This window comes from Aphelocoma coerulescens, chromosome 11 (assembly GCF_041296385.1).
Source record: "Aphelocoma coerulescens isolate FSJ_1873_10779 chromosome 11, UR_Acoe_1.0, whole genome shotgun sequence".
Classification (NCBI taxonomy): Eukaryota; Metazoa; Chordata; class Aves; order Passeriformes; family Corvidae; genus Aphelocoma; species Aphelocoma coerulescens.
Window position 1 is genome coordinate 6,012,506 of NC_091025.1, and position 27,526 is coordinate 6,040,031.

Below are 27,526 nucleotides of genomic sequence, written 5' to 3' on the forward strand. Positions count from 1 at the left end.
ATTTTTACCTTTTGATGTTCAGAAACAGTTCATTCTCAATAGAGGAATATTATGTGACAAATGTGCCAGACTTCTTTTTTTGTGGTAATATTGCTCTTTGCAAATGGCACACATCCAATCCAATTGAATGTAATAAAATGAAACAATCTGTGCCATCTTCAATGGGTTTAATCTATACCATGTTAATGAATCCTTAAACAGACGTGCATGATGTTTTCCTGAAATACATGTAGTTATACTGTGCTCAGTATACTTGTCAGCTTGAAAATAATTTCTGCTTGAGAGACCACCTGCTATCATCACCCTATTTTAGAAGCAGCTCATATTTATTTGGAAAAGAGAAATAATAGTTAAATAAAGAAGCGACTTCTCTTACCCAAGCAAGGACAGTAAAATGGCTTGGATCCTCTCTGCACATTCAGGGATATTTTTTTTTCTTTCTTTCCCCCTTCCCCCCCTTTGCACCAGCTGCTTCCAAAAATTTCTGGTATATTTGTACTAATGCAGCAGTAGGAAAAAGCTGCTTATTCTCATTCCCAGTGTTCCCCCATTTCCTTTCTGATAAACTAAAATACTGGAGTTGAAAAGATGGAGTTTTGTGACAGGTTTCAGGCATTATGCAATATGGGTTGCATAACACTGTATCATATAATTTTAAGTTATTAAATATGTCAGAAAAGCATATTTGTATTTGATGAAACACCCAAATACTAAGTACACAGTATATTTTTTTCTTCTATTTAGACTGCAAATGGAACAAAGAAATATTATGCTTCTACACCCTAGCATTTATTTGTTGAAAAGATGGAGTAAATTAGATCAACTTTTCCTAAAAAGATACCTAAAATAAACCATATTTTTCTGGTAAATGCTATTGGCAAAACCACTACTTTTCACCCACAGGAGAATAAAAGAATCAATCAATCAATAAGGTTGTGAGAAACGTCATGAAAACCAGCACAGGTTGTGTTAAAAGGACACCTAAAGAATGTTTAGCCACATAATTCCAAAATCAACAAACCCACCAAATATCTGTGCAACTTGAGGTGTACAACCTGTCCCACTGATTGTGTGATGCTAACGGGATGATATTCAGGCTAATTTTGAGTTTATACCATTTTCTGGTTTAGTAACACAAGTGTAAAAAAGGGTGAAATTCGCCACCATGCAGAGGAATCCAGAAATACAATTTTCACTCTTTAGACCAACAGCATATTAAAAAGAGAGACAGGAAGAAAGAAGGGAAGAGTTCCATGCCAGGGGAATATTTCCATGGCAGTTGTGTGCTAATCAGAACTACCAACTTTAGAAAGTGACTATTACCAAAGCAAAATAAACATTTTTCTATCGATAAGCACATTTAAAGCACACACTTGGTAAAAAATTTAATGTACGGACTGCATGTTTGTGGGGTTCCTCAGTTTCAGTGTGTGCTAGAATCTGTCATCCTGTGCAGAGAATGGACTAAACTGATACTGGTTTGAACATGAACAGGTAAAAATAAGTTTTGCACTGCAGAGGAATCCATAACTGATACTGGTCTCCAAACCTCAGACATTTATTGTTTTCCTTGAGGCATAACATTAATTTTATACCAGCTTGCTGTTGTGATCAGGTTCATCTCATCCTACATATAGGTGATCTTCAGTATCTTTGGCAGGAAAGCCCCTCTTACCTGACAGCTGAGGTGACAGGATTCAATAGATGATTAGATAACTTTCCTTTCTGAGCAACTGAATTTTCTTCCTGTTTATATCCTCATATTGTGTATAATTTTAAAGGTGAAGAGAAATAACACCATCAAAAGATTCCAGAAGACACTTCAGTAGCAATGTGGTAGAGCCTGTGTGCTCATGGAACAATTTTACATGACTCAATTTTTATGGTCAGCCTGAACACATTATCTGCAATAGTTTTTCTGGGGGCAAAAGAGTTTTTTGGGTTTTTTTTCTCTCTTCAAGAGTAAAATTGCTCACCTCTATAATGGGTTGCTGCCACAACAAGCTTTACATCGAGTTATCTTAAGAAACCACATGGAAATGTCAGTTCTGTTACTGCTAAGTGGCATTTCTGATACAGCACATCCGAGGAGCTGGACCTCAGAGACATTGTTAATTTGTTTCCTGGTGTAATTCCAAGTGTTGGTTTTGAGCTGAGAAATGCTTTGTTGTGTTTTCTGTGGTGACTTTTACAGAATCCTTCTCTGTGTGTTCAAAGGTGGAAGCTGAGACTATTGAACTGACAACAACGACATTTGTATGACTGAGAGCAAGGTTGTTTTCATCACAGAAACTCTTCCTTCCTCCATATAAAGCCTTATTTTTCAGGGCCATGCAAACCCAAATCTAAATCCATGCTTCCTCTGAGCTCATGATGAAAAGATTAAAAGCATCTGTAGAGCCACCAAAGAGCTGAAGACAAACCTGGGACACTGAATGCCTTGCTAAGGGCATTTGGTCACAAAAGATAGTGGGTTTATTGTCAGGATTCAGTATTTCAAAGAATGAGAAGAAATCTTGAATTAATAAACAAAGTTGCTTGATGTATGTAGACAAGTGGAAACATAAAAAATAAAGGTAAAATACTGCAAAATCTTGTGAAGTTCTAACATAAACACTCAGATACTTTCTTAAAGCCATCAAACACTAAGCAGTGGGACAGAAATCTTTGCTGTAGTTTCAGTAGATTCTGATAATCTCTTCCCGACAAGATTAAAATAACCAGACGTGCTTTTTTTTGTTGAATTTTTACATTCCTATGCCCTATTCTTGTGCAAACTAAACAGACACATTTCTTAAACACATAATAACTTGAAGATGCCTTTTCAACATCATCAACTGAAAATTTACTTTTAAAAAGTTTGTTCCTACTAAATGCAAAACAATTTTCCCTTCATTCCTAGGCAACAGTGATTACTCCTGCTCACTGTTCCCTTCTGCATTCCTCAGTTTTGCTAATTACCAGTAAATTCAGCAGAGTTGCATCTCATTTCAGGAATTCTTTGAGTATCAGAGATTATTTCTGGTCAGGAATAGCAGAAAGCACACTGCACAAAACATTTCTGCATCAGTAACAGAACACTTTACAAAGAATAATTCATAGTATTTTAAACAGGAAAAAAATCCTAGGATTTTGATGAGAATTATCTAGAAGAAAGAATGCAGGCAATGCTGGAAGTTCAGGCTGTCAGCAGAGGTCACAGAAAGGAACTCTCAAATATTTTTAAATCTTAAACATGTTGCAACTCATCAAACTTTGTGTAAGATTCTAAAATGAAAAATAAAATTACATCAAATCTTAATGTACCTGTGCTAGAAACAAAAAGTCAATTAACTTTCAATTTATGGATACAAATATTCATCCAAGACCCACACTTTTAAAGCAGAGGAGACTTACAAGAATATTTCTGTGACTGTGTCAAACATCTTGTTCAGCTTACATTAAAACTGGGCAAAGGAATGATGATTTTAAAAAATCAGACTAAGTTGGTGGGTGCTATGGGCTCTACTGAAAAGTGTTTTTAAATTATTTCAGACTCATAAAATCTTTCCATAGGGAGTGCTTTGAAACTGCAAATTAAATACAGAGCTTCTATGAACTGTATCCATTTTTCCTGGAAGCATAGATTTCCATGGGGGTTCATACTATCTTTTTTGCCTGTTACACCAGCTAATAATGCAGTGAATTTGCAGTAATAGGTTAAATGTTATTTTGATGACATTATCTGATTAAATTAAAGATGACATTAAAAGGACCATTTCAAATGGGAATCAAAACCTCAAAAAGCAACTGTGGTTGAACACTCAGTTGCTCTGTCCCAGACTTAAGTCCCAGACTTAAAAAGACAACACAATATTTCACTCATCTAAATGAAAAATAAATTCAGATGATATCTGACTTTCAGAAGGTAGATCTTAAAACTATGATAAAATAATGTTTTAGAACTTGTGCTTTTACATGGACACAATTTGAATCTATTCACACAAAACCAGTTCATACAGCAACAAATATACAAATATGCAGCAAATGAAGCTAAGACAGGATTCAGAACTGAAATTGCATCTGCTGGCACAGTGACAATAAACCACCAGCACCAAAGAATGAAATCAAAGATGGAAGAATCAGTCACCTCCCTCACCATGTAATTTTACAAAATTCCTAAAGTGATAAGAAATCAACTTATACATGACTGAGAGGTACAGAACAGAAGAAAAAAGAACATGAAGGGAGTTAAAATTAGTGGAGGTTTTCTGGTGCATAGTACTAAAGAAGTTGTAAAATAAACTCCTCTTACGAGCTACATGTTCACATACATAAATCAAGTGACTGTTTGAAAATCCCTCGACTTAAGCTCTCAGAGATAGAATCTGTCTAAGGAAGCATTCCTGAATAACGTGACCATGTTATGAATTACAGAGGCTTCACAGGAAAGATAGAGAGGATTAAAGGTATGCAGGGCTTGGACCCCATCCTTCTCACAGCCAGAACACCACCTGCAGTCACCTGGAGCTGTGATATCGCTGCTCTGCCCAGACAGATCCATGGGCTCTGTGAAACAACAGGTTCAGGGCACACAAGGATGGTGTTGCAGGCCAGGGTGGCTGCCAGGGAGGCATTTGAGGCTGCTTTTCTCTGTGACCTAAGGAAGCATCTTTGTGCTTTACAAAGCGTGCTGGTGACGAGTGTGACTTAAACACCTCAGCAACTCTGATTGCGCAAGGCCGCATCGCTCAAGTCCAGTTACAGATGAATTCTGCTACAAAATACCAAACTCTCTCTATTTCAGAGACTTCCCCTCTACTACAGATACTCACAAACCTGAATTCTCACTGTCTCCATAATCCCCATTTCTAAAAGATGACCCTAACTGTGGACAAGTGTCCATCAGGAGGTGGCATGAGGTCAAGCTATGGGTCAGAACATCAGCAGAAACTTCCCAGTTTCTGCAGCACTTACTAAAAATACAATTTAAGCCATATTAAACCCTAAAACAAAAGCTTCAAGGAAGCACAAGCCAAGAGAACACAGACCTTTAAAACACTTCTCTTAAAAAAGCCTTTATAAATTCGTAGGTTTGAAGGGACATCCATGAGAAGAACACATTCGGGATTTAAGAGAGTTGGAAGGGAAAATAATCAAGAAATGATAAACACAATAAGAAACAGCTGCCCTTGCCCCCACCCTCAATGGAAAGGGATCTATCAAAAAACTGCTAAGAGTCACCAGCTGTATAGAGACAAAATACTTGTAGTGTTTTGAATAGTACTTCAAGATAATTATTTGCAAACAATGACTTTTAAGTGGATAATGCTGTATTGTATTCCATGTTCATTACATTATACCCACAAAAAAATGCACCCCTGTAAAAAACCCACACACTCACACAAAAAACCCCCAACAACAGCAAAACAAACCCAACCAAATAACCCACACGCCCCCCTCAAAAAACAACCCCACCCAAACCACAAACAATGGAACCCTAAGCAGAACAGGTATTCTTTGGCACACTGGCACATCATTTATAAGTCACAAACTCTTAGGGCATGAAGTGTTAAAGACATCATAAATCTTACACTACTGCACACAACAATTACTGTATATAAAGACATTCTGCCACAGGCCTTGAAAACCACAGGCTTCAACCATTTCTAGATATTTGTCATCAGGGATGTGTTCCCCTATGTTCTACCTGAAGTGAAACGTTTGATGCCATGTTTCCCAAAATACTAGAGAGTAAATTTAAAAACTGGCAGCAGTCCCATTAAGTAAATCTAGGCATATACTTTAAAACAGACCTGTCTGGCATATAGATTAAGCAGATGATATTTGCACATATGTATTTTCTGGCACTCAATGAAGTAAACAGCATAAAATTTTTATTCTTATCATTGTGATGAAGTTGTTGGCGAGGGGTTTCTGTTAGAATCATTGGGCAAAACATTCCTCATAAACTTAGCTGGAATACAAGCCATAAGCAAAATTGCTTGATTCCAGCCTCTCTTCTTCCGCAGTTACTGATACATAATTTAGAATTTTAGAGTGGGATAATTTTTGATGACATGAGAAACAAAATCCTTTAGTGAATTTCCTACGGTTTTTATTGAACAGTGAAATAATTCTGACAGTATTAAAACTAAACACATTAATGAGTTTAAAAAATAACAGAAATTTCAAACACAGGATTTTCTGTGGTTTAACAGGATAGGCATAAAATTTAAGTATGAATATGCTGTATACATTTTCATGTTTCTTTTAAGGCACAACATAAGTTTTATGTTAAAGTCCAAGTTCACCGTTCTTTCTTGGACAATGAGTACACATCAAAAAAATCAATGAAGCAACAGAATTATTACCATGGTCTTTTGGACTTACTTCACCAAGGAATATAAATAATTAAATGCAATAAGATAAAAAATGGCATATCACTTCTATCTACCAATTCCACATCCAGAAGGGTCACTCCCTCCAGCTCCTAGAGCTTGTGCTACAGATGACATTAAGCAATTCTAAAGACAGAGCAACAGACTTTCAGAAAGGACATCCTTGTTTCCCTGAGCATTCCAGCAGCCGCAGCACAGGTCTCTGGGACGCATTTAAAAGGGTGTTTAATTAATGAGTGCATATCCAGCTCAGAAGGGTTATGATGTCACAATTATAATTTCAACTGCCAGCAGTAGAGCATGCATAGAAACTTTTGTTATACTATCCATACTCTAACAAAAACCACTCTTTAAACATAAAAAGCCATCTTTCAAATGACCAGTGACAAAGAGAGATGGAGTATTGTCATCATCATAAAGTGAAAAATGTTGAAATATGATTTAGAAAATATTAATATCCATTTTGGGGAGAATAAGTTCACCTTACTTTTTGATGAAGAAAAAAACTGCACTAGATTGAATCAAAATATTTTCTTAGGTCCCTATATGCCAGAGATATTTGTAGATCTTGAAACACATCTTCAGAGCAGACCATTAGCAATCACAAGCCAAATAAACAGGCTGAGGAAAAAACTACATAAGTTTGCAGGATTGGTACTAAAGTGGATTCTCCTTATGACTAGAAAACCCAATTGAGCAGCATACAAAATTTGCAAACAAAAACAAAGTAAAGAGAGGTTACCTAGAATTGGACAGATTATTTCAGGAAAAATCCATCTGATCCAACACTAAGCTATTTAAACTGTATCTCTGCTTACGAAATTAGTTATCAGTCTTTCATCTGTTCCATTCTCAGCTGCAAAACTGCTGGTACTGCCTTCACCTGATCCAACGGGTCTAGCTCATCATCTTGGTGAACATCTTACACCCAGGAAAAGCCCAGGAACACCAGCTCCACTTTTTATAGAAAATGGATAGTCAGCACCTGAGGGAGAAGCATTTTATCAATGTGTTACCAGTGATATTCCCCAAAGGATCATCCAGAGCTACTGTCAGTAGCGCAGGTCAAACACCTTGCATGTCCTCCAGGTGGAGGAACACAAGGCTTGGAAAAGGGGATTAGAACAATAGAAATGTGTTCAGCTGTGAAATTAAAAGTAGGACAGCATGACATGCAACATTATGTGTTGAGCTGAGTCAAGAGCAGTAATTAGGCTAAGCTAAAACACGACCACACTTGTAATCAGAACAAATGAGTGTTTTGTGTCCATCACGTTGACTCCTCATAACAAAAGTGGTCACCTACCCATCCCCAAGCACCTCATTACCCTCCCCATGTCCTCAACCCCATCTGCAGGGCCTCCAGTGCCTCTCCAACCACCAACTCTGCCTTTCCTTGGAGCCCCTACAGAGCCACTTCCCCATGTCCTTATCTCCTGCATGTTCTCCCTTCCGTGTTGTCCCAACAGTCGGGCAGGAGGCAGAGTGTGCTGTGTCCTGGAGCTCTGCCTCACCTACCCAGGGCACACGTGCCACCTGGCAGCCAGCAGCCACTCAGCAGATGTAAAGGCTGAATTTCTCCTACTTTGCTGTAGCAAGAGCACTGATTTGAGTCTGTGCCTGCTGCTCTACCTGCCAGCTTTCTGCAATTTGGGAAGAACGCAGCTGTCTGGAGACTTCAGACCAATTTGGTTGGAACAAGTCTGAGTTCAAAAGTTAGTGGGAGGCACTTACTGACAAACAGGTAGGCAAACTAAACAGTGAGCATGAAAACAAAACCAGCTGTCATAAAAGCATAGATGTGCTATTTACAAAAATAGCATCCCAGCAGCAGTTCCAGGCTGAAGTACAGTAAGAAGTGCACACAAGCATTGCGCCGTTCAGCTAAATAAGTAGTTGCAGGGTAGCTATGGACCAAAAAACACAGATATGTGTCCACATGGGTGCACATTTAAACTCCTAATAAATTGTCTATCCCAAAAAAATGCAGTGGATACATAGTGACCACAAACAGGAAGACAATAACTGACTTAGAGTACAACTGTTTTGTAAAAATGAAACAACCTGACAAACACTCTGATCTCATAGGTTTTCAAGAGTCTACACATTTTCCCTGGCATGTTCTGAAAAATAGAAGACTCTGTTCATGTCTTTGTCTTCTTGCAGCCTGTCCTTGGTCACAAAACTGTAATTTAAGAAAAAAAGTTATTTAATTGCTAGTGGTTTTGTTAATAGCATTATTATATGTCCACTGTGAGGCAAATCAACTTGAATTTTGCCAGAGAGCCCTGAAATGGTTATTTGGGGACACTTTATATACTTCACTCTTATAGTTTGAAATTACATTTTCAATTTAGTATACACAGGAAGTAAAAGCTGTTATAAATAGTTGATAGGTGAAACATCACTTTTTCTAGTGCCAAAGCCTGTAGCATATGGGGCAGGCCAATTACTACACTGAGCAATGCAAAGTATTATCCTCTGGCTTTATTATAATAACAGGTTATCTGATTACAGCCCGTGTTCTGGCCTCTGCACGGACTACATTCTCCCATGCCATTAGTGGTACATTTTAGAAATCCATTAACATCTAATTCACCCAGGAAACTTGAGATTTCTGTATTGAGGCATGAAAATTAACATTCCTTGTGCAAACGTCCAGTTGGAGCAGCTGTGCTCAGCGTTTGCTCAACAGAACCTTCCAAAAGAAAAGGAAACCCCTTTTCACTCTCACGTGAGCTTATACTGAAAATCCTCAATGCACCTGTCCTACAACAGATACAGAAATTTAGCTATAGGATAGACATAAATGCAGGAGACTTCTTGTACCCATTTTTTTCCCCCTTAAATTTTGGAGTATTAATGTTCTTATCTTTATTGCTTCAGGAAAAGGCGAGAAGTAAAAATCTAAGTGGCTGCAGAATATATAATATTTATCAAACTTATCTACTAGGTAAGAAAAGGGGTTTGTATTTGTTTGGACTTTTCCCCCTTCTTCGCCAGACATTTTAAATACTTAAGAGAAGGTTAATTTCTTGTCTTGTCTACTGGACAGGTCAATTCAAAAAAGCGATTAGATGTTACTGGAACACTGAACCCCAGAAGACTCCTCCTTGCAGATCCACACTGGCTGAAGTGTAGCACTGGCACGGCCCAACAGCAGTCACATGGCACTGGTTTGCACTGTCAGGTTTCACAGACATGGCATGAACTTCTACCAAAAAGCCCTGACATTGATCAAGGAATTCAAATATCACAGCAAAAAAATGCAGCTTTGGGATGAAAAAAATAGGTTCCTACAAAATTTTGACCATAAAACAGAGGTTTGAAAATTCATGGTCTGTGGGTTTGTGAAGGTCATTGGAGGGAAGGAAGACTTCTAACAATAGTAAGAAAATAAGTAAAATCTCGCTGATATTTTGGAGCACTGCTTGGTATTGCTCAAAGTAACTTTTTACAACTGACTTGAAGAGCAGCAGCGCTTAGCCAGATTCTTGGGACAGTACCAACCAAAATGCCTTCATAATATTACCTTTTCCCATAAGCTGCTCCTTTACTTTCCCACAAGAATGTTATGTGAATACAAATAAAAGACAATGTGGTCCTGGCTTGAATGGGAAGTGAGCTGTGTCCTGCAGTCATAATTAGGGAGGGCAGTGGCCCATGAAATTTTTTCACCAGAAGATCCACACCATAAAAATATCTGCAATCCTGTGGTATATGGTGCACTGTTTTATAATCAATATTCATTCATAACACTCTATAAATGGGTGTTTTGTAACCTGATGCTGAATTTGAGCTGCACTTTGTTTAAAAAATTATTTTGAGGGTAATCAAGGACAACGGGTGGAGGAGTTTAGAACTTGCCTACTGATAAAAGCCAACATAACATGGATAACCAGAAAGAAGCTTTTCTGTTTACTTGAAGAGTACTGAAACCTTCAACTGGCCTTTACACAGTGAAATGTTAAAGAGGAGATCCAGCGCCTTTGAACTAAATTAGGTCAATATTATATGCAGGACAGAATTTTATGAGGGTAGGGGCAGAAAGCTGTCACTTTCTTTTAATTTCAATAAACCATACACAGCATCTTTTAAAAATTAACTAGCTCATAAAAGTTCATCAGTCCTGAATTGTAATTAATTCCTGTGTGCAGAAAGATCATTTGCCCATAGGTGTTGCTTACTCATTTAAATCAGGGGCACTGCAGCTACCTGACAATCCTATTAAAACAGCTCTTGATGAATCCTGCCTTTATTTAACAGCTTTAACACTGAAGAATTAAAACGAAGTGGTGATATCCATATCCTAACAGAGGTAAAACTGCTACCTTCCATTCATTGGGCAGGTGTTGAGGTAGAACAGTACACGGGGAATTCCTGACCTCAGCCACAGCGTAAAGATCTTCAAAGCCTGACACCAGCAAAAAAAAATTCACACACCCTGCCCTCACAATGGATGTCAGAAAAAAAAAAGGACAAATATACCATACATACACCTCAAAACAGAGGTGACAATACTTGTCTCTCCTTATCCAGGAGAACCATTTTTATCCATTATACACAGTACTGTTCAATACCTCAGCTCAGTTAGAAAAGCAATTCTTCTACCGTAATGACATAACCAATATTATTATATATCAAGCCTTTTAAGAAATCCAAAGAAGAAAAGATTTCATTATTTCCCACAAGAAGCTGCTGCTATCTGTATCCAACAAACTCCTGCACAAGGTTCCCACATGTGATGGGAAAGTGTTTTTTCAGCCGCAATCACCTTCCTGTTTACTCATAAAAAAATACGAAGTGGCACACTGCTGAATTGAATGCCACTTACAGCTTTAACACACATTTTTGGCATGGCTGATAAAATGCTTTTTCTCCCCTGCCTCACACATCCACGTGTTCAGCGAACACAGGAGCTGCCCAAGCCCCACAGAGCAGCGCCTGCGACCAGGTAAGTTTATACTCCTGGTAAGAGTTTCTTAGCCCTCAGCAAAACACATTTTCACTATCACAGGAACAAGTTCTCCTAAACCCTGTGGAAAATCAACATCTAAAATGCCAAGCCTTCAGATTTAGGGTTCAGATACCCACATATGTAACTGGAGCCTCCAAACTTAAAAGTTCAAAGCTTTTGTATCTTTCCAAACCGGATCCAAGCAGGGCTCATTACACCTAAATAACAGTGTCTGCAGAAATTTCAGGAATAAATAGTGAGTTTGACCTTGACTTGATCTCTCAGTTTCCACTGCAGAGGAAGCTCTGAGCTTCATGTTGGCAGCAATAGGCTTCTCTCATCTATACTCTGGCCTTAATAGAGGCTTTTGTAAGCACATCCAGGAGAAAAAAAAAGTAATGTCTATAAGGAAATAAATACATTTCATTCAGTATTCTATGAATTACACATTAATACAATAATGAAACTCTTGTCATATTATGATGGGCTCTGTAAAAAAATACGTGTATTAAAACACTGAGCCACTTGCTCCTTCCCCACATTCATTTGTCAAAAAAAAAAAAAAAAGCCAGGTAGCCAAGACAAACATTTCAAGTTCAAGAAATGTCACCCTTTGTCTTGCTACAGTCTGTCCTTTGTTTTCAGTATGATGTGCTTCCACTGGGGTATAAACACATGGAATGGTGCTGTAGAAAAAATTAATTTTTACAGAGATCCATGAGGAGGCATGGAGTCTGACCTTTCCCAACTTCAGAGTTCTAGGGGTTCAAACTAGAAATTACTTAATATAATAATTTAATTTCTAGCTAATATTTGCACACTTCAATATCCAGTTCATGTTTCCTTTTGTTCTATTCTTAAACACAGGCAATTTTGCTTCACTACCATCACCTTTATCTTTCTATCAGTTCTGGTCAAAACACGTTTCTCAAAATCAAGGCCTTTCTCCTTGGCTCATTACAGGTAATGACAAGTTGCTCTCCTGGAGCATTCTCAAAAGTTTCCTCTCTGGAGCAAAAGGATGATTTCAAAGTATCCACACAAATAATACTGTGTAATAAATGTTGACTTTTCACATCAGGCTAGTTACAGGTTTAATGGAGACCTACATTTATCCCAAGTGGTGTCAGACTCACTGGTAAAATTATTGCAATGTTGGGTTGTGAAAAATACAGAAAAAATACTGACAACACAGAAAAAACTCTTCCCACCCAGTACAATATATAGGTGTTGGTGAGTTCAAAAGGCATCAGAGACAGCTTTATTAATGCAGCAAAAATAGGGTCTTTGTGTTTAAGAAGCAAAAATACCCATAAAATAGCACTAACCTTCCAGCCTTAAAAAATAACAAGTTTTTTGTCTATACTTTAACTCCTCTTCCCAGTTGACCTCCTGCTACATAATGAGGCAGAGAATGCCCTGCAATATTGGAAGTGTGTAAGAAACAGTTGGCTTTGTACCCACACCAGAAAAACTGAGACTCAGTGTGTCTCTGCAGCTAAACAAAGGTAAGCTAAAAATTCATGTTCTGAATTTTCCTGTAATTGTAAGATAAAAAACACTAATTATTGGGGAAGAAAAAAAAATGCAAACAGAAGATTCTCCCCCATCTCAAGAACACATAGTGGGGGATGCAAAAACAATCTATGGCAGGAATAACAAATGCTTTCTTTTCCAAGTGCTCTCCCATGATTTATGAAAGGTGTTCCTCACTGTGGGAAGATAATGCCATTTGAAATGGTCCATTTCATAAATCTATCCTCTTCATCCCTAGCTGCGTACAGGACTACTATGAGCTCCTGAATCCAATAATGTTTTCATCCTCTATTGACAAAAAAAAAAGGACTTTGTTTGGAGTGAGGTAATGATGCAGTTACAGAGGAGCAGCGGCTAAAGCTCGCTCTCGGGGGCTTTCACTGGCACAGCCCTACAGCTGCAAGGGAGAGGAAATAGTATAAACAGAAAGAACAATCAACACATCCCACATCCCTGATGTCTTTTTAGCACTAGTGGCATTAATTATAATGTTTGACTAATCCTCTGCACTACCACATAACCAAATGTTTTGCCTGAATTTTCTCTCCATCGCCACAATAGATTTGTCACTGGGAATCCAGCTATTTCCTACTCATCTGTTCACCAGCCCAGTATATCTGCTTGTTTATCTGCAAGACTGCTTCCAGAAGATGTTTCCATGCCAAATGTGGTGGTTGCTGTAGACAGGGACTAATCATAAATGTAACTAAAATTCATTTTACTGATTTTTTTTTATGTTGCACACAATGGCAGAGGGTAAAGAGGAAAACACTTAATATCCTCAGTATTATGGAACAGTTTTGAGCTGGGACTGAAAACCGCTAGAAGCAATGCTTGGAGAATGGGAGTACAGGGAAATCAAGAGGTAAAATATGAAATTAAAGTGTTTCTGGGAGCATTTGATATGTAATGCAGCCAACAGAAACATTTTAAAGAGTTTTATATTATTTTTACTATTTAGGAAAGAGGAGATGGAAGCCCCACAAGTTTCTCATTTCACGTTGGAACAGTGAGTTGTCCTGCTCGTTTTGCCTTTTCTGACACTCTGAACAGTAGCAAAGCAAATGTCATTAAAGAAAATTAGGCATAGATCAGTCAGTTTTAGATACCAGCTTAGTTTTTGCTTTTGTTAGGGAGCTGGAAGCTCAACACTGCACTGGCAGCACAGTCATAGATTTCATGAGCAAATTTTGGCAGACTTCTCATCCTGCTGAAGTAAAATTGTGTTTTGACCAAATTTCCCTCTGAGTGCTTGAGCAATGCCATTTTTCTACACTTTGCTACACACAGTTTCAGAGGCAGATGAATGGCCTTTGTAGAACATGAAATTTCCATGGCTTTGGCAAGAACTTTACAAACTATATACATGTTTTGAACTGTCACTTTGAGATCTTAATTTACATATTTTGACTTGTGCATGAAAAGCAATTTCAAGGTCAGCTTCTGTGGAGAAATACAGGGTAACTCCATTAAAAGTCTACTGGCACTTTGCATATTTATTTTTCTTCCCTGTAGTATGCATGGGATCTCATAAATCAGGATAAACAAACATCAGAGGTCACTCATAGGTGTGCTCAGTGCATTTCCACACCTAGCAGGAAAGCGTTCTGCAAATACCAGGTTGCCTCCAGAGTAACAGCAAAGAAACATTGCTCCCTAAAATATATATTTATTTCCAGGGGTACAAGGTTGTCATGAAGTCTGTTGGGAAAGATAGAGAAAAAAATTAAAATCTACAGTCCTTGCACATTTTTGGAAGGCAAAATCTCACACAAGACATGGAGCCCTAACTGTGCCTGCAGCACAGATTATGCAAAGAAAGCAAAAAAATGAAACACCAAACATAAGAAATCATAAAACAACACACAAAAATATCCCACATGCTTTCAGTTTTCATCTCTCTCTAAAGAGATAAGATTTTATCAGAGATTGTGAAAGTCTTATTACAAACACTTACTAGATGATATTCTGAATTTTTCTGGAAATGCAATCAGGCTGTATTGCCTTATCAACACAACCCATCATCTCCAGGATTGCTGCCTTGGCTGTTGACTCCCCATCCTTTCAGAGTTGTATCACTTTTGGCAGCAAAGGAAAAACCCCAAACTCATTATAGTCATGAGCTTTTATGTCACACCTGAGGCTCCAGATTACAGGAGTGGAACTCTAAAACACAGTAGAGCTGTAAAAGCAGCACTGCTAAAACAGTGGAGACAAGAACACCAAAACTAATTAATTTGGACAGTAGAGATGACTTCTTTCCACCAAGAGAGGTGACAAGCTGAAAAAGACCACACATCTCTAGGCAAAATTGTTGCTACCTTATTATGCCATTTTGCCATTTGGGGTTTTCTGAAGGCTGTTATCATGTGCACAAGATGCAATAAGAATGCTGTATTTAGGGGACTACTGAAAATTGCTCTGTTTTGAAGTTTATTTTTGCAAGTGACTCTGTAAAAAAATGCCTGATGTTTGTTGGAGCACCAGCAGTATAAAGCCACTCTTAAATGCAAGTGTAGAAACTCTCCTGAAACTTAAAATCTACATCAAAGATTTTTCATATAAAGCTACGATTATACAGAAATATAAAAATATGGTCTTTGACTTTGTGTAGCATATAAATCCCCCAGTCAATTGTGTGCATGGATGTTTGTAAACTTGATTGCTCTAAAAAAAGCCCCAACCCCAAAATCTTTCTATTGTAGTGTTAATACATGCTTTTCCAGGAGGAATCATGGTGGGTTTTTTTTTTTTTTGGTTTCTGGGTGAAACTATCAGTATTTGAGACTTCAGGAGAGGACTCTGCTGAACACGAGAGTGCAAAATCTTAAAAACTTACTTATTGGAAGAAGTTTCAGTGCACTGTTCATGCCTTCTCCACTTGTGGAAGGCAGGAAGGAGCAATAACTTGGAGTCTGTGGATACCAATGGACATTTATTTGCCCTCATTTCACAAGAGAGAATCTCCCATCATGAAATGCAGGCTGCCTCCTTCCTGTAGTGGGTCACTGCTCCCAGTTTCCCTGTGTTCCATAAACTGAGTAGACTTTGATACACAAACTGCCTTGATCATCCTGACTGAAACATCCCTTGTCTTAAAGAGTGATTTGATGTTCATAATGATCAGATTTCTTCCTAACATGAAGTAGGACGAATATCTTCCAACAGGATCATGGCCCCAAGGAACAATGGTGAGGAGAAGAGGAGCATTCTACAGGACAGTAGTTTATCACTACAAATAACTCTCCATCACCCAAATTACTGTGCTCCAGAAAACACTCTGTCTCCTTTTTGACCGAGTCAAGACGAAGAAAGGCCAGCCCACGACTTGGCACAGAACAAGGCACGAGAGAGCGAGCAAGCTGAGGATCAATACAAACAAAATAGAGGTGACATTAATTGCCTGGAGCATTAATAGACCATGTGAGAGAGTAGAAACCAGCTTAATTTTGAAAGCCAAGGGTGTTCGCCTGCCTTTTGTGCTCTGGTTTTGCTAGAATGGACATAAATGTCACTTTTGTCTGCCGAGCTCTGCGCGGTGCCGGCAGAGAGGCGGCAGCAGAAGGTCTCCCTGGGGTGTTCCACGGGGGGTGGATACAGCCTTGGGCACCCCAGGATGCAAAAGATGAGTTAGTTGTACCACATTGTCGTTCCATCATTTTTTAATACTTGGCAGCATGCTCAAGTGCCTCTTGATGGCTTCATTGTAGTTATTCTAAACTGAAAATAAACCAAAAACAACAACCAACCACCAAACCCACCCAAGTCGAAATATATAAAACTTCCCTTTTAAAAGCCTATTTTTCCAGGGCTACTTGATCTGTTACTCAGGGATGGATCCCACTTAGACCATGGCTTCAATGTTTTTCTTTCAAGATCAGTGATTGCTGGACACTGTGATTCTGAAGGAATAATAAATAAACAGATAAATAAAATTCCATAGGAATGTCTTGCACTGGCAAGACCAAACGTGGAGCCTCAGCCCTTGTGAATGGCCTTTGAGAGCCCCCTGTAGCTGTTGACTGGTAAAGATTGAAGTAGTTTTGTTAGTCTTACCACAAACATTTACCTTCTGAATCCTCTTGCTAATGAAATCAGCTGGCAGAGCTTCAGTGAAGTTTAGGTAGCAAAGTGCAGGCTCTGTGCAGCCCTGCTGTTCGGGGCCCCACTCACCTCCTCTCTACCATGGCAGTATATTTATTTTAACATTTGACAGTATCTATCAGATTTTAGAGAGCTTGTTTAATGACCTTTTCCAAAATCTTCCATTCATTTCTTCAGTTTCTCACTTTCTCTCCCTTTTTCTTTTTAAAATAAATTACTGTTGTAAAAACAAATCCAGCAGAAGGGAAAATATTCAGTGCCTAGAAACTGAAAAATTGAGTATTTGCTTTTTATGGGGCACTAGAGTCTTCTAAAATACAGAACGGCTAGAAAACTTAAATGCTGAGGACAAAAAAGTTCACTCAGTAGCTATGCAAATACACCACAGTTTTGAATCCCTTTGAAAAATAATTTAAATACTTGTGTTTCAATTTATGGTCTTAAAATGCCTGAAAAACACATTCCTACTTTTTAAATGGATTTTTTTAAGCGAGTCTTAAATACACTTTGATTATTTCCATTCTTGACATTATGCCTACTCAGGTATTTTGTACAGCAATTTGAAAGCAGAAAGGCAATTCCTAGCAATACCAACAGGTATATATTGATTTAACAAACACCTCCTCTTAAAGATGCACTTTCTTCTTCCCATGGAAGAGAAAATGTGAATTTAAACTGAATAAAGCCAAAAGCTAAAACACATTGTCTATAATGATTTCTTTGATGGAAAAAGCTCAGGTTCAAGTTCATTATCTTGGTATTTTCAGAGGAGTTTGCCTGCAGCTTTTAGGAATAACATTTAACTGAATTTTATATGTGAACATTAAAGAAACAGTAATGCACAGGTATAAAATAAGTGATCAAACTGAAAGTAAAGCATACAGCTTTCTCCCTGTTAGCCTACACTGTTATTATCTTTTCAGAAGATGTCAAAACCTTTTCTCAGGAATTCTCATTTTTCATACATTTTGGAAGCAGGTACAATTACTTTAACAGCTCTCTATAGCACTAAGACATCTGTAGCAAAAACGGTTATTTACTTCAAAGCCAGAAGATTTTGAAGGGAGAAAGGAATGACAGGCAGAAACAGAGGGCCAGAGACACTGCTATTGAACTTCTGTGTTTAATGAAACACAAATATAAAGAATATTTTATGTAAATGTGTATTTACAAAGGACGAAATGCATTTGCAGGCATGTATACCATATAACCAGAGACCAGAGCAATTAGCATTCTCTTTTCAATTCCTGACTGGAGCTTTAGTGTAAAACACAAACTAGAATGTACATTACGTTTTTTCATCCAAGTCATTAAGCACATGCCCCTGATCTCTTGAAAGTAGGAGTTATATGAAAAACACCTTGAAGTCCAAGCCTTGCAATACCCAGGGAAACACACACATCAACATCTACCCCCGACTCATGCAGGGCAGGCTCAGTGGGAAAGGTGGTCAAAGGTATTTGGGAAAAAAAGGGTTCATGCTGTAAAGAGAACTACATTTGAAGGAATGCAACTCACAAAGGGCATGACCATATGAATCAGCTTGGAGATTAGACACTAAAGTCATCACAGCTCTGTGGCAGCCTTAATTTATGTCTTAAACATTTATGTACATCCTCCCCTTTTCCTCCTCCTTCCCCTCCTGCTCTTAAATTTTTCAACTCTTTGAGAAGCCAAACCTCTCGTGTCGCACTGGTCCCTCCTGCAGTCACAGCAGCGCCACTGACAGCCCCTCAATGTACCAGCCCAAAACTGTACTTTGAAGTGGTTTTAAAACACACAAAACAAGGCAAAGAAACTTTGTTCTGGGTGCAAATTCAAAACACTTTATGAGAGTCAAAGTTTTATGCTGGCAGATGTTAAAGTAGCAGAAGGCAGTCCTGCAAGCAAGGAACAGCATCATTCACATCAAGGACTGCAGTGGCCAGGGAGCAGGGGATGCTCAGGTGAGGGAATCTGTTTATATTTATTTTCCTTTAGCAGCATGAGAACAAGACACCTGGTTTTGTCTGGTGTGCACAAAGCAGGCACCTCCCTTTACTGATCCTGCAGAACTTCTGTCTCAGTTTGTCACTAGCAGGGCCACAATCTCCCAGGTTCCCCTCTGACCTCACTGAGCTGTCTCACACCCAGAGCTTCCTCTTGGAGCTATATTGATGACCGAAATGTGTTTTGATTTGAAGACAAAATTGCCCAAAGGTCCTGTTGATGCCTTTTCCTGGTCTTAAAGTCAAGAATCAAACACGGTTAGAAGGGAAAAAGAGGTTTTACCTCAGTATTTATTTTAAGGATCCTTAGGTGCACACGTCCAGGTGGAACACGCAGAAATGCACACCACAATGCACACACATGATAAATTGGGCATAACATTATAGGTGCTACTAATTAGCATATCAATCAAAGACTCCCCATTAGAGGCTCGAGTGAGCCCCCCTCCCCGAGGAACCTTCCCCCTGCATGGTTCTATCTTAGTTTACAGAATGTGTTCTGGAGAGGACCTTGGGGTCTGGGGCTTTCTGATCCCTAACTACAAGGCTCCTAAGATGTTTAGTCTCCTAGCTTAACAAAATAAGTCTAAGAATGTAGGCTAAAAAATGCTAATACAAAAAGCTATAAAAAGTTATATAAAAGGGGTATAAAAGAAAAGGCAAAAAATCATCATGGTATCACTTAAACTGGAGAAATAGGAAATATAACAGAGGTGACAAATAGAATAATCACTCAGAGGCTTAGAAAAAATGAACATATTTGGTTCAAGTTTAAAGCACTTGTTTTATAACTGAGCTGTACTTGGATACTCTTCTGCCTGTCAGATGTGCAAGAAAAGTCAATATGGTTTTCCTATTCTCAATGTATATACCTGAACATTGCTGATTTTACACAAAGGTACAGCATTACATAAATTGCTGTGGCCTTTTTACAAGTTGAACATCAACCCAAACATTATTATCTAGTCTGATCACTTCATAAAGTGGTATCTAAGATACTGAAATAGGATAATTAAAATAACACACCTGTATCTGTGATAACTTTTTCCTCCAATGTTTAGTCCCCTTATGTTCTATGATACATTTACAGCATTTTAATATAAATATCATTTTAATTACTTAGCAAACAGAAACATTACCTTTCCACAGCAAAACACACTTTTGCTGTGTTCTACTGCAGCTAAAATAAGGAAACCTACAAAACCTTGGGCACAGACAGTTAATCAAGCTTAACCAAAGCCTAATAACAAAGAAAGCAAAATGGAAAACACACATGCTGGTGTCCCAGTGTGTGCTGCCACACCTTTTGTTAAGGAGCAGCCTTATTTTTTTAGGATTGTAGAAGAGGCTGCATTGCCAACATTCCTAACAAGCTATGGAGTCAGGAACATTCTTCGCTCTACTATCCTACTTGTTAATTGGATACAAAATTAGCTCAAAAGTTATTTTTTCCTACTTCACTTCTCTGCTCAGGGTTCAGCTCCCAGTGACACCTGCCAGGTCAGGAGCAATCAGGTTCACAACCTTCCTGCTCCATAGAGCCAAATGAGAGAAATAGAGAAATAAGCCTGAGGAGGAGAACACTTACGAGAGCCACCAAGCTGCTAAGCTACAGCAGCACTGACTTTCCTGGCAGGAAGCCTTCCAGGGGCAAAACATGGCTTTGGTGGAAGAGACAACAGCTTCTTAGCCTGCCAGGATAGATACCACACTACTACTGCAAATACATGAGATTTGCATAGAACAGAATCATAAAATCAATTCAGTTGGAAAAGACCTTAAAATCATCAAATCCAACTGTTAACCCAGTACTGCCAAGGCCATCCCTAAGCCAGGTCCCTAAGTCCCACATCCACATGTGTTTTGAATCACTCCAGTGGTAATGGCTCGCCCACTTCCCTGGGCAGCCTGTTCCAAGGCCTCGTGGTCCTTTCAGTGAAGACATTTTCCCCAATATCCAATTTAAACCTCCCCTGGCACATATTGAGGCCACTCCATCTTGTGCCATCATGTTTTACTTGGGAGCAGAGGCTGACCCTCCTGACAGGGAATTTTAAAGAGTGAGAAGGTTTCCCCCAAGCCTTCTTTTCTCCAAGCTGAGCTCCCCCAGCTGTCTCAGCCGCCCCTCATCAGGCTTGTGCTATTTGCACGTCTTTGCTCTTTTTGGCCTAAACCTGAACTATTTGTATAGCTCCAAATAAAACCCATCTAAGGAAGGTGGAGTATTAACAGAATTTGATGTGGACCTGGAGAATTGTCTTTCCAAAACTGTCACACTGGGGTCTTACTGCCCTGTGAGAGACTCATCAGTGCTGGGAAGAAGCATCTGTGCTGCATTAGGATGGGAGCTCAGCACCTGTAATATGACCCAGAGGTTCTGCAAAGGTCTCGGGGAACAGCTTTGGTTTGTTTTGTATCTCCTACAACCATGAGCTCTCACTCAGAGCAGGAGCGCGGCATCGATAGAAAGGTCAAACAAATAGAAGTGTCTCACGAGGATTTGGGAACCCAGCTCGTGGTTCTAAGATGCAGCCACAAGGAATGATTAAGATAAAAATATTTCACAGACCTGTATGGTACTAGATTTTGCTAAGGGGATGGTAGAAAAAGCAGTTTGAAGAGATGCTTTAAAGGGCTGAATGCACACCAAGCATTGCAAATGCTGCTGACAACGAAGTTGCTTCCAGTGAGATCAGAACAGAGGTTTATTCCTCCTTTATCATATTTGCCTCCCAAGTCTCCTTAGAGCAAAACACCACCACATACACACAAAAGCCTCATCTTTAAAACCTAGGCTCTGCACTAAGCTGTCCTCTGGAAAAAAAAAATTTAAAAAAGAGGGGGGTTTAAAAAAAAACCAAACCAACACATATATTTTTCTGTGCCTATGTCTTAGAAAGCGGAGATTTGTCATAAAGGCTTTTCATCACTCCCTAAATGTGAACATTGGATATAGTCATGCTCTCTCCATCGAGGGCATAAAGTTGAAATAAAGACATACCTGCCTGCTGCCCCCTGCCAGAAGAAAGGGCAGGGGAGAAAAAAACCACCAGAAATCAAGATGCAAACATTAATTCTCATTTTATAAATAATCTTTCTAGTACCTAAATTGGACTGAATGATTTGATACTAAACAGACCTATTTTGTTCAGTCTATTAATGTCTGCACAGCAAAAAAATAAAGAATTCATAAATTATGTAAATACTTTCTTAAGGCTGTTTCTCAAACTTCTAGTTCTGTCTAAACCTTGATAAATACTTTCAAACTCTTCTGAAATTCAAACAGCAAGAATTAAACTAGAACTTTCAGCAACAGTGTTAATCACTGAAGAAAAGAAGTAAAACAAATGAGGTTATTTTGCCTCCTGAATGTGGCATTTCAATACAGCACATTTCTGTAGATGTCTGTTCAAAAAGCAGTGGTTTTCCTGCAGACCTACACATCCTCATTATAAAGTTTAAAAAAAAAAAAATCCTTGCTTTAAATTAAAAAAAAAAAAAAAAAGCATAATTCTTCAAAAATTATTGAATTGCCTTCTTTTATTACCCCTCTGCTAAAAAGGGTTTAAGTGGAGATAAATGCGAATTTTGGGTGGAAACAATGGCCTGTTTCTCAAGCTGTAATGATTGCTAGTCAGATTTGGAAAACTGCATGAAAACAAAAGGGGAAAGAAAGAAGGTAAGGGAAACAAGGAGGAGAATATGAACGAGACTGACAGCAGGTATGAAGCAAAACTTCTTTTTCCCACAATTAAATAACAACAGCATGAGACAAAACTAAACCATGTTCCCCGTAACTGAGAACAAGTCTAGCGTCGTTTGACAGTCAGTAAAGAGTAATTGTACAAGCTTTTGTTAATATGTTCCACCAGGATTTCTCTGAGCACTAGAAGCTGCTCACTGGTTTTGCATAATAAAGCCAACCTGAGATCAGACACAACAAAACTCCATTATTCCCACACGTATTTCAGTACAGAATTCAGAAAGTGCTCTTTGGAATTACTGTCATGATCAGCATAGAAGGATTTACAGATGTAATAAAGGCAAGACAAAGCATCACCAACACCATCTCTCCTTCTTTTTCTTCCTAGAACAAACTTTCAAAGAAGGAATCATGAAGATTAGTGGGATGGAGCCCTGATGGGAGCCCAGACTTTTATCACACCATTAAATTTAAATCATATATGTATTTATACATATCTATATCATGTATATCATTGAATTTACCAGATTTGCTGAATTCCTAAAATCTGACTGCTATACACTAAATGGAAGAGAGACCAATAAGCTGAGAGTGCTCCACAGAAATTTGCATACAGTTTATCAAGGCCATGCTAAAATGTACTTATGCAGCAGATGCCCAAAGGGTCTTTTGATTTTAAGAGCTCCTTGAGAGGAGAACTGCTCTAAACCTTTTTAAATCAGGCACAAAAACCCCTTCCAATTACCTAATTTTACCACAATATCCATAGAAAAATAACTGCTTCCCTCTTTACCCATAGTCAGCCTCATAATACTTCAGGGATTGTCTCTTTTTGGGGGTTTTGCTTGTTTGTTTTTTGTGCTATAGTAAGACAAAAACCACAAGCTCTGTCTTGAGTTATTTGAGGAGTCTCCAGCTGTCTGAAGTGTTTAGCTCCCAGAGGAAGAGGGGAACCTCCAAACAGACCAAATTCTATGTATCTGACTCTTTTATCACTTGACCCTAAAAAGTACATGCTGATAAGAGAGGACATGTTCACATACCGAGTGCTTTATTTAAACCATTTTTCACACTTCTCAACATGGCACTTCAGCATTCTGGGAAAAGCAGCACATTTTTTATTATTATTATTATTTTTTAATATATACTCTGGGTCTGGATAATAAAGGGATATTTCCTATCATAGGAAAGACACAATTTCTTTCTTTAATCTCCTTCTGTTGAAACAAGACAATGTCACCCTAAAGTGTCAGGTAGAATTTATTTCACTGAGCTAACAATGCTCATTTCCTTACCCTGTTGTTCCTTTAAAGCTTTGAGAGCCTACACACAGATGTCTCCGAAATGTAGTTCATTTTGAACACAAGGATGGAAGGGAAGGGGAGGAATAGACAATCTTATCTCACCAGAAAATCTTCATGAAAGCACGTGTCCCTGAAGAAGAAAGGCTTTATGCTCGTAATTTCATTCAATATTTCTTTTCAAGGATTTGAATAATGGGCTTTACAGAACATCTTTTTTGATACTAACTGATCTCTATAAGTAATAAAACCCTCTTACCAGGCTTTGGTACTCACATCTAGAATCCACAAAATGTCTTTTACAAATAATAGCCCTAGCTAATTATACATAGTAAATAACCTCACCTTTCAAACCTCCCCATATATCACTTTGCTAAATATTAATCACAGCTTGAAGCTGTCTAAAAGCATGACATTAGAGCGGGGGATCTCTCTGGTAAAGGATCCCAAACTATCCATCAATATCCCTTTCGTGAAAAGCACTGATTAAACCTTCCTGGCATGGGCTTTTATGAGTTTGGATGTTTGTTCTCCCCTTTGCCAAGACATGGAGCCATCACACCCCAGCCCACCTCCAGCAGGGTGGGAGAGCCCTCAGCCCTCAATATCTGCTGCCAAGAGCCTGACGTGGCACAGCTGAGTCTGGGCAGGCAGCAGGAGCTGCACTAACTCAGATCTCCTCTTTCTTAATTAGGACTTGAAACAATTGGTGGGGAAAATTCAGGACCAACGGCTATTATGTATTAGCTTTCATTTCTGTGCATTGATTGAGCTTATGTTGTTTTATGTGTGCGATGAAAGGGCAAATCAAAACCCATTTCTCTTTCTTGTCAATTCTCTTTCTCTTTTTCAACTATTTATCTTCGTATTGTATTGCAGCAACAGATGGCACATTAAAAATGAATTCACTTTTTGGGAACTGTATACTGTGCAGCTTATTCTGAGCATCTAAAATGATGATGTAATTAAATTTCTTTTGGGAAGGTACCTATAAAATACAGTAACATAATGCCCACTTAAGGAACAAGACATTTTACAATAGAAGCACTTGGGGAAGAACACAAGTCTTCTGGGGAAGCACACAAGTCTTCCTGGCATAGAAACTCTTTTGGCATGGACATTTTCATATGAATTGTTGACCTAGTTTAAAAAAGTGTATATCTATATGCATAAACATATAGATATATCACTCAGCTCATTTCCCCCTCTGATTTTCACAGTGGAATAGGTTACAAGTGTTTTCTACATTAATTTCTCCTGGCAAGTTTACAAACAATTCTCTCAGAAAGGATTCACAGGATAATATTGTCATTTTTTTAAAAAATAGCTCCCAATAAATTGAAATAAATAATGTCATTGCTAGCAAGCACTGTATAGGTCAGTTTACATGCAATGCTATCAATGTACACTTAGCAAGGTGCTTAGGAAAAATAACATCCCAATCACATGAAAAACTGTTTACATTTGCAGGCTAAGAACATTTTAAACCCTACTCAGGGGATCACATTTGAGGAGCAACAAGCCAGGATAACACACGGGTGACAAATTTTCCTCACCAGCATTAACACGTTTGCCACGAATAGAAAACAATAGGTTAAATTCCTGCAAAGCACAGTGCCTAATTTGGTGGCAATTAATCAGCTCAGATAGGAGAATCATAGGAATATCAGCTTTATAGACCCAGAATAAACAGCAGCATGGAATAAATTCCTTTCCTATGATCAGCAGCACCTGACAATTACAGCGATAGTCATTAGCAGGCTGTAGAAAAAAGGAAAGTGAGTGTGTAGGAGGAGGCACAGGTCATACTGAAGCTGCCTTTTTAATAATCAGCATTATAGGAAGGGAAAGAAGAACTATTAAGTTTCCATTCCTATGAAATGTATTAGTCATTATTTTTTAAACTTGATTATCTATTTTCCGATCCTGAAATCTCTTTCGGATGCTTGAGTGAAAAAACAAACAAACACCAAATAGATATTGAAAAAAAAAAAAGAAACAAAAACTGTTCAACAGAGCAGCTATCCACAAATCACAGAGAAACCATCAATATCACATGATATGATAGTGTCTGATAAGTAATTTCTACCCCAGGACAAAGTTTCAGTTATATCACCTTTATTTCTTTGGTCTCCTACTGCATTCTCACTTTGCTACATCAGCCTCTCTTTGAGAAAAAAAAAAAGAAAATCAAACTGAAGGAATTTACCTTTTAATAGAAAAAAAAAATTTAAAAAAAAATCAAACATCACTGCATCTTCACTTTGTCTTTAGGTCAAGAATATCACAACAGAGAGTACTTTCAGTACTTTCACCTACATTTAAATATTCCATTAGTTAGGATGGAGCTAATAATCCCTGGGAAATGGGAATGGATGGCTTTCCCACCACCAAAGAGGTTAAAAAAATACAGAAAACCTTACAGGTATACATGCTCCCCAGTCTTTAAAATATTGCAATGTGAGTTTGGGGGATTTTTTTCAAGTGCTGTTGTTGGAAATTTCCTGTGCCTACATGAAAGATGGTATTTAAACGGTTGTAACTTGGCCAAGTCAAAAGCAATTTTCAGGAGGACACTGAAAGGCAAATATATACATACAAGGGACAGGTCTGCTAACATGTTAAATAAACCACACTTACACACAGAGCTTGACAGCTCCTTTCCCAAAATAAAGGGAAAGTAAATACATTGTCCTGTTGAGTCAGGCTGCACTTGGCATCTCTGCTTTTCCTCCTGCCACCCTCCAAGTGTGTGTCAAGGATGTTTTCACCCCCTTGTTTGTCTGTCTCCCCTAATCAGGAGGCTGTTGTTGTACTGAGCAAGTCGGGGTATTTAGTGGAAATCAAGATGGATTTAGTTTGGAATTAAGTAGATCCCCATGACAGGAAATATTAAGAGATGATGGATGTCTGACAAATATTTAAATTAAATTAAAAAAAAAAAAATCAACTCCCATTTCAGAAGGCAGTCTGCAAAGCTAGATTTATGAAACTGAACTTTAAACTTAAAGGAACATATTTTTTCAGGCTTTATGTATTAGCAACATTGCATTTAATTTAGAGATTAAATAAACACTAGTTTGAGGCAGTCCACCAGGGCTGAAATGCTTCATGGAGGCAGGCTCACAGTTTTGAAGCTATGAAATATGTCTCCTGTTTTGACACTATTGTAATAGCATAGTTGTTCACTTTCCTTGTTTCCATGGGGTTTATGGTCCATAAAGTTTAATAACAATCTTAACAGCTGAACAGTGAGCACACATCTCTGGGAGGCTACTGTAAGAAACAGTCTGAATTTTATCCATGTAATTTTTAGTGGCAGCATATGTCCTTTCCTCCACAAACACCCACATCCTTAAAGAAGGCACCAAATGACACTGACTCTCCTCAGAAAAGAGGCCACACACCTTCAGGTCCTCCAGGAGCTGAGTGAACACCACTCAAAACATTAGTTCATATTATGAAATTGCTGAATTTCAGAAAAAGAAAAAGCCTCATCAATAGGTCCTATAAGAAAAACATCCAGGAGCACCCACAAAGAGCAGTGGCTTTCTTCC

General features: G+C 38.4%; 1 protein-coding gene across 4 annotated transcripts in view; it reads right to left on the reverse strand.

Annotated features, from left to right (window-relative positions):
• WWOX (WW domain containing oxidoreductase) overlaps positions 1-27,526 on the reverse strand; it is a 487,168-nt gene that overhangs the window by 129,239 nt on the left and 330,403 nt on the right. Inside the window, exon 9 of one of the 4 annotated variants that reach the window (XM_069026697.1) lies at positions 6,172-7,365. The exons of the other annotated variants lie outside the window; for them this stretch is intronic. Coding sequence (XP_068882798.1) covers positions 7,342-7,365 — 24 coding nt within the window. The 3' untranslated portion in view covers positions 6,172-7,341. Of the gene's footprint in view, positions 1-6,171; positions 7,366-27,526 lie in introns of those variants that run through there. 4 annotated transcript variants of the gene reach the window in all.